General features: G+C 48.8%; 1 protein-coding gene across 1 annotated transcript; it reads right to left on the reverse strand.

The window, feature by feature from the left end:
- Positions 1–1,266: 1,266 nt before the first annotated feature.
- LOC123113799 (probable prolyl 4-hydroxylase 7) lies at positions 1,267–3,562 on the reverse strand. Its single transcript, XM_044535111.1, has 7 exons — positions 3,244–3,562; positions 3,066–3,123; positions 2,875–2,979; positions 2,298–2,355; positions 2,039–2,214; positions 1,902–1,962; positions 1,267–1,778 (listed from the first exon to the last, which is right to left on the reverse strand). The coding sequence occupies exons 1-7, from the start codon at positions 3,360–3,362 to the stop codon at positions 1,471–1,473; spliced, it is 885 nt and encodes a 294-aa protein (XP_044391046.1). The 5' UTR covers positions 3,363–3,562; the 3' UTR covers positions 1,267–1,470.
- Positions 3,563–7,460: the final 3,898 nt, after the last annotated feature.

Below are 7,460 nucleotides of genomic sequence, written 5' to 3' on the forward strand. Positions count from 1 at the left end.
AGCGGCTAGAGGACGAGCCACTGCCTGCAAGGCCTTGCGGCCCTGCCAGGGCCTTCCGACGAGGTGCCCGGCCAGTCCATGGCACAGCCCGGCCTCCCACAGCCGGGCGAGCTCAAGACCGACCGGATCCGCCCCAAATCCGGTCGGCGGGTGCGCAAACCAGGTGGTCGTGGTTGGGTAGCTCGGCGGCGCCGAGGGAAAGGGGTTGGGCGAGCGCGCGCCCGAGCTGCACGGCTGCAATGGCAGCGGCGGCGGCGAGGGAAAGAGTGGGAAAGAGTGGAGAAGAGTGGAGTGGGCTGCGGCCGAAGGGAGGGAGGGGGCGGATAGAAAAAGGCCCGTCCTGTGCCACCGATGGGCGGGCCAGGGGAGGACACGCGCAGACGGCTGGCGTGTCCGTGTGGTGTCCGTTTCACCCCAAAAGCGGCACAAACTTGGGGCGCGGGTGGGTCGAAAGCGGACACAAAACGGACAAAAGTCCGTTTGCTCCCGCACGCTGGGCCGCCCAGTTTGTCTGTTTTATCCCAAACGGACGGGGCCGGACAGGATGGGGTCGCGCGGTGGAGTTGGCGTCAGTAACCACACAAGTCCAGTTAAACTTGGTGGGGCTGCTTTGAAATCCAGTTAAGCTTGGTGGGGCTGCTTTGTGCAGTGCAACAGATGCAGACCAAAGTGGGGACAGAGAGGCATCCTGTTTACCCTCTACCTCCGGGTCCCGGCATACGCCCAGCGTTTGTACTCTTGCTTCTGATCCCACAAGCAGCAGCGCACAGAGCTTCAGTCCCATGTATGTACTCGCGGCTCTAGCTAGTACTCCATGTTACTATTCAGCAAGCAGGTCACTTTTTTCTCCTCAAAAACAAGAAACAAATTCACTTCACCTCCTGAGCATTTGGTGACTGTAATACAAAACAATTCACTTCAACTACAAAACCGTGTCGTGAATAAACTAAAAACCATTCAAGGAGGTTTTGCCGCGCGCTAGATGTTCCTCTTTCGGAAAAGAGAGAAAGAGGAACACACACGCAGATGTGTGTGGGCATTCAGTTTTGTGGCTGATGGCTACTCCAGGTACCATTTATGTGTCAAACACTTCAGTCTTCAGTTCATCTTAATAGCTTCAACAATGGAGGATCAAGTTGATACATGGAATGGGGAGTATCTGACTTCGCAGAGTGGATTTGGTAGGTTAGATCAGTAGAATTTTGTTCTGGGATATCGGCTATTAAGATGTCAGTCAGAACTGAAAGAAATTTGGGCAAGACAATGTTGGAAATACTTGATACCATCGGGTTATGTCCAAATTCTTCTGAAACAAAGTCAATTCCCTTTTTGCTGTATATCAAGATGCTCTGAGGTCAAACTGCATGACAAGAAGAGTAAACATCTAATGCCATGCTACTAAGAACCTATTTGCTTTTGTAATCTACATCTCAGTAACCATGCAAATTCAGTTAAGATTGGTGCGGGGGTTCAAGCATCGCAGACCCCGCAACTTTTGCGGCAAGACCCGAGGGTGTCCTTCGTGCCCACCATGTATTTTGCATTCTTGTAACACTCCCCAAGAGCAGCCCATCTAGGGCATTGCTCATTGTCATCAGAACACCGTGTGTCCGCCATAACATCTGGAGGGTTGTCGAATGACCGGACGTGGATCCACTTTGTGGCAGACCACTTCGCGCCCTCGACTACTGGGCAGCTCGCGTGAAGACTGCTCCGATCTGTTGTCGCGTTAACGTGGAGACTGAAAAACAGTAGCGCATCGCCTTTTCTTGGCTTCACTGCAAGAGAAGAGTAAACCCTTGTTTCAGGATAAGGGTTATGTAAATAGTGGTTGCCAGTACTGCACATTGCCAGTAAAATGGAAAACCCTTCCTTTTGACATGCAAGAGGCTGAAGGCTACCTGCCAGGCCATGTCTCGCGCACTCCGACCACGTTTCATCCTTATGTTGTAAATCTCTTCCCTGAATAATCCATCGGATAACTAATAACGTTTTTGTCACAGAAAAGGCCAAGTAAATCTCAGAAGCAACGGCATACCTCAGCAATTGGGAACACGGTCTCTCCACCCTTCTTCACATCTGTCAGGTACATAAGAACAGTGGCAACCCGATGACCACCACGCTTTATGTTCTTTTTGTCACTAAAATAATCAAAGTGGGCATCATACTTCTGACCAACTTCATAATGCAGAACCTGCATTGACTCGGCATTTTCTGATACACAAACAGGCTAGTCAGATACAGAAATCCTTCTGTCTCTGAAACGGCTAACAGAAAAATAAGGTTGCATGTATTACCTTCAGGGAGAAACGTCCAAGCAGCTACACGCTTTTCAATTCCAGAGATAATTTCATCCTTGAATAGGTCAAAGGAAATGAAACAAATTAGTGATCTTGAAATATTTCTAGTTGTTTGTTGCACATGCTAGAAGGAACAGCCGAAACATGCTTTACAAGGGTCATTTCATCGACTGCACTAGGCAAATATGAATGTGCAATTGCCAAAATGATTAACTCATCAAGATTGATTTTCACAAATGGCAAGAACCATTAGCTACTGTATCTGCTCACGCATTTTCAAGACGAAGGCTTGTACCAATTCACAGGTTCTGTTGCCCTCAAGCACAGCTAATATTCACTCTTATTTCATCTCAAGAAAGAAGGGGCAAATAACAACTATCCATAGAGTTATTATCTCCTTCGGCTGTACCATCAGCCTGATCTAGCAAAAATTTCTACATGTTGTATGGCCAATCCGCAACGCAGGTGGACTTATAACAACACAATTGGTCTGACACGAACTAATATGAACCCCAAGGCATGTAAACAATTGAAACTGAAGGAGAGAACAAGGGCGCTTCTTCCAATCACATACCTCGCGCTTGGACAAGAAGGTGCCGGAGCTTGTGCGCACCTGACTCATGACACTCTTCCCGGACTCGTTGTCCGCCACCATCGACTTCTCCAGCCTCCCCTTGGCCTAAACCCCACAACAGCGCAACAAAAGCACAAAAATTACAACTTTATAACCCAAGGACCAACTCATTGCCGAGGGCAGCAACTCACCAGCTTGATGAGGTGGTCGCACTCGGCGTGCGAGAGGAAGCCGCTGTACAGGAACGCCCTGCGCGCACAAGCAAACAAACCTGGCGCTGTCAAGAAGCAAATCGACAAACAGGTAGCGAGCGCGCCGCACACAGGGAAAGGCAAGGCCGGAGGGAAGGAAGCAGGGGGCTGAGCTGACCTGGGGCACCAGGAGATCTGGGTGACCCGCGCCGGGTCGTAGAACCCGGCGCCTCCTTCGGCGGCGGCGTGGGAGAGGGCCAGGGCGAGCGCGAGCGCGGCGAGGAGGAGCGTCGGCATGATGGGGCGACGGTGGGGTCATGGCTCGTTGTGGGGGCATCGGTGCGTTGCTTATAGTGGACGCGACGGAGGGGAGGTCTCCCTCCCGGGTCTGCGCTGGGCTGGGATTCCGGCCGGCGCCCACCGGAATGGGGAAACCGGGGCGAGCCGCCGGTGTCTCCGCGTTTCCCTTTTTTTTTTTAAATGACACTTTTTGAGGGTTTCCTGGCGCGCTCCCGGCCGAGGGTTTACTTTGGCTCCGGTCGCTCGGTGCGTTCGGTCGGGTCGGTGCCGTTGGTTTTCCAACATGGCCTTTGCGCACGCGCGTGGTCCGTGTCAAGCGGTGTGTAAACTACTGAACATGTCGATCCTAAAAAAAAAACAGCAACTACTGAGTACTGAAGATGTCACTCATGTACATATCCTTTCCTCTTCTTTTCCTCCTCATAAAATGGGTCATATCGTATGCCAGGATGGTGTTGTGAGAGAAAATTCAAGCCTTACGGTTTTGAAAAGAGTAGAAGACATCACAAAATTCGGAAACGATCATCGTGTTTGCTCGTTGGAGCGATCGATTCGATCGAAACCCTCGCACCCTCCGACAGCCTCCCTTGAATCGTGTTGGACCCCATCACATGCACGCGAAGGCCAGCGAAGACGTGCACAGGCTTCAGGCCCACCCATTAATCTACATGTAATCTCTCCCCCCTGATTTTCAGGGAGGCCCACCATAATTAGCCCATAACCCTTCCCCTAATCCTCTACTTAACCCGCTGCCTGCTTTCCAAATCGGGAGACTGCAGCCTGTCGGAAATCGAGCGTTCGCATGAGCGCGCGCGCAAATAGGAACGCCATGGCGCTCAAGCTTGGTATGAGTAAAGAATATGACCGCGAAGGAATTATGAAGAAGATGGGATTTATTGATGAGTTTGTGCAACTCAAAATGAAATGTGTCAAGACTGTTTCATGCCATTTTAGAGTGAATGGAGACATTTCAGATGTGGTAGTTCCGGGGCGAGGGTTGAGACAGGGGGATCCCATTTCCCCATGTCTCTTTCTCTCGTGCGCAGAAGGCCTTTCAGCAATGCTCAACAAAGCCAATGATACGGGTCAGCTTAGAGGTTTAAAGCTTGCATCAACAGCACCAAGGGTGAATCATGTTTTATTTGCGGATGACTCGCTTCTAGTCGTCGAGGCAACCACACAGGTTGCGCAAACAATCAATGCCATCTTGCAAACATATGAAGAGTGCCGAGGATAGCTGATCAATCGGGACAAATCTTTGGTTATGTTTAGTGTGAATGCAAGTCAAAGTTTCAAAATTTTAATTATGCAAGAGCTACAGCTTGGAGGTGAAGCCAACGAGGGGAAGTATCTAGGGTTGCCGAGATGACGGAAAATCAAATAATAAATGCTTCGCCTATCTTAAGGATAATATTATTGGGCGGCTACAGGGAAGAATGGACCGTTGTCTCTCCATGGCGGGCAAAGAGATTTATGTAAAAGTTGTGGCCCAGGCAATACCCACGTATGCGATGGCGTGCTTTGACCTAACTAAATCTTTTATATGATGAAAAAAATAGCCAACTGGTATGTCACTACTCGTGGAATAGACAGAATAAGGAGAACAAGATGCACTGGGTTGGGTGGGAAAAAATGAAGTTGTCTAAGGAGGAAGGGGGTCTTTGGCTTTCGTGATCTTCATTCCTTCAATATGGCAATGCTAGCCAAGCAAGGATGGTGCCTGATCTAAGCACTGGATTCCCTATGTGCACAAGTGTTGCGAGTAAAGTATTTCCGCATGGCAATGTATTTGCTGTTGAACAAACCAATGGAATGAGTTATGTTTGGCATAGTATACTGAAGGGCATTGAGGTTCTAAAGGAAGGGCTAATCTGGAGAATTGGAGATGGAACTGATGTACGTATTTGGAACAACCTTGGATTCCAAGGGGGGTAACTCGCCGGCCTTCTGCTCCTCGTGGGTAGAGTTTACTAACTAGGGTTTGCGAGTTAATCGGTCTAGACACAGATTCATGGGATCGATCTCTTGTGGAAGGCTGCTTCCACCAGGATGATGTGCCGCATATTTTGAGTATTCATGTCCATGATCAAGCTGAAGACTTCCTAGCTTGGCATCTTGATAGCAAGGGCATTTTTTCGGTAAAGTTTGCATATAAGGCGCATGCGGCAATGTTGAAGAGAGAGGCTGACAAGCAACCAGGGGAGAGCTCATCTAGTGAAAAAGGGGATTCAGAGATGTTTAAGGCTATATGGAAACAAAAGTGTCCTCCAAAGGTGCATCATTTTTTGTGAAGACTTGCACATAACAACCACCCAATGTATATGAATATTAGCAGGAGGGGAGTCAAACTTGATACGCGGTGTGCTGCTTGTGGTCGACTCTTTGAGGATGGAGGGCACCTGTTCCTGAACTGCAAGATGGTGAAATATTGTTGGAGAGCACTGCTACTGGAGGAGGTAAGACTGCAACTTTCACGGCTTGTTTCTGCAGGGGATGTAGTGTATGCTATCATCTGTCTACCCGAGGAAAAAATAATGATCTCTATTGCTCTCCTTTGGTCCTGGTGGCATGAAAGGAACCATGGGAATCATGGTGAACGCAGAGCAACTATGGAATAGTTCCAATATGCAATTCGGTTTCATGTTAATGAGTGGAAGGAATTCCTATATAAGGAGCTGACGCCCATGGTAATCACTAATAAAAAGTGGAAGAGACCCCCATTAGATACTATCAAAATTAACATCGATGGGGCTTGTTCAGATCAGACCGGATGCGGTGGGTGGGTTTTGATTTGCAGAGACTCATCTTGTGAAGTTCTCTTTGTGGCTGCTGGTTCTCTTGAGTCTATCTCCAGTGCTTTACATGTTGAAACTGTAGCCTTGCTTACGGCTGTCAACTTTGTTGATCAAATGGGTGTGGCATGGTCCTTTTTGAGACTGATTGCCTTGTTCTCCAACAAGCCGTATTGTCTGATTCCTATGATCTGTCTTCTTCGGGCCAGGTGTTCAAAGACCTTAAAGTGAAGCTTGCCACACAATTCATCCAGGCTAGTGTTGTACATTCGTCACGTGAGTGTAACAAAGTCAGTGCATCTGTTGGCGGTGTTCGGTACGGGATTAGCAGTTGGTATTTCTAACCAGTGGTTCTCAAATTATCCCGATGATGTAAACCGTGCTGTCGTTGTTTCCCCAATTATCCTGATGATGTAATTAGTGGTTCTTCATTTTTCATCATCTTGTTTGATTCCACTCGGCCGCTCTCACATGATGGTTGTTGTTTTTCGTGCGATGCTTCTCCTCCTGGTGTGCTATGTGTTTCTATTGATGTAGTGGAAATCGAGGGTGAGATCGGGGATGTTCACCGCCACCAGTGTCGGCGAGTGAAGGAGATTAGCGGCCACCGCAACTCTTAGGCCTTGTACAATGCAAGGTGCTTAGGAGAGATGCTTAGAAAAATAAACCAGACTTTTCTTAAGCATCGGTACTTATTTGTACAGGATAGACGCTTAACTAGGCGTCTCTCCTGTAGAAATAAGCATCGATGCTTCAGAAAAGTCCGATATATTTTTCTAAGCACCTTCGAAGCATCTAGCAGTGTACAAGGCCTTAGCGAGATGCCACTGTTGCTCCTTGATGGAGTCCTGGATTAGGGGGTGTCCGGATGGCCGGACTATGACCTTTGGCCGGACTTCCGGACTATGAAGATACAAGATTGAAGACTCCATCCCGTGTCCGGATAGGGACTTTCCTTGGCGTGGAAGGCAAGCTTGGCGATACGATATGAAGATCTCCTCCCATTGTAACCGACTCTGTGTAACCCTAGCCCTCTCCGGTGTCTATATAAACCGGAGAGGTTTAGTTCATAGGGAGAAAAACAATCATACCATAGGCTAGCTTCTAGGGTTTAGCCTCTCTGATCTCGCGGTAGATCAACTCCTGTAATACCCATACCATCAATATTAATCAAGCAGGAGTAGGGATTTACCTCCACCAAGAGGGCCCGGACCTGGGTAAAAACATCGTGTCCCTTGTCTCCTATTATCATCCGCCTAGACGCACAGTTCGGGACCCCCTACCCGAGATCCGCCGGTTTTGG

This window comes from Triticum aestivum, chromosome 5B (assembly GCF_018294505.1).
Source record: "Triticum aestivum cultivar Chinese Spring chromosome 5B, IWGSC CS RefSeq v2.1, whole genome shotgun sequence".
NCBI lineage: Eukaryota > Viridiplantae > Streptophyta > Magnoliopsida > Poales > Poaceae > Triticum > Triticum aestivum.

What these genes read in the sequence shown, in the direction of transcription:
- LOC123113799 (XM_044535111.1), bottom strand. Translation starts at nt 3,362, where the DNA reads ATGCCGACGCTCCTCCTCGCCGCGCTCGCGCTCGCCCTGGCCCTCTCC. An exon ending in TTGGACGTTTCTCCCTGAAG is followed by an intron (nt 2,215 to 2,297) that starts GTAATACATGCA and finishes TTTGTGTATCAG; the next exon opens with AAAATGCCGAGTCAATGCAG. An exon ending in CGCGAGACATGGCCTGGCAG is followed by an intron (nt 1,779 to 1,901) that starts GTAGCCTTCAGC and finishes CTTCTCTTGCAG; the next exon opens with TGAAGCCAAGAAAAGGCGAT.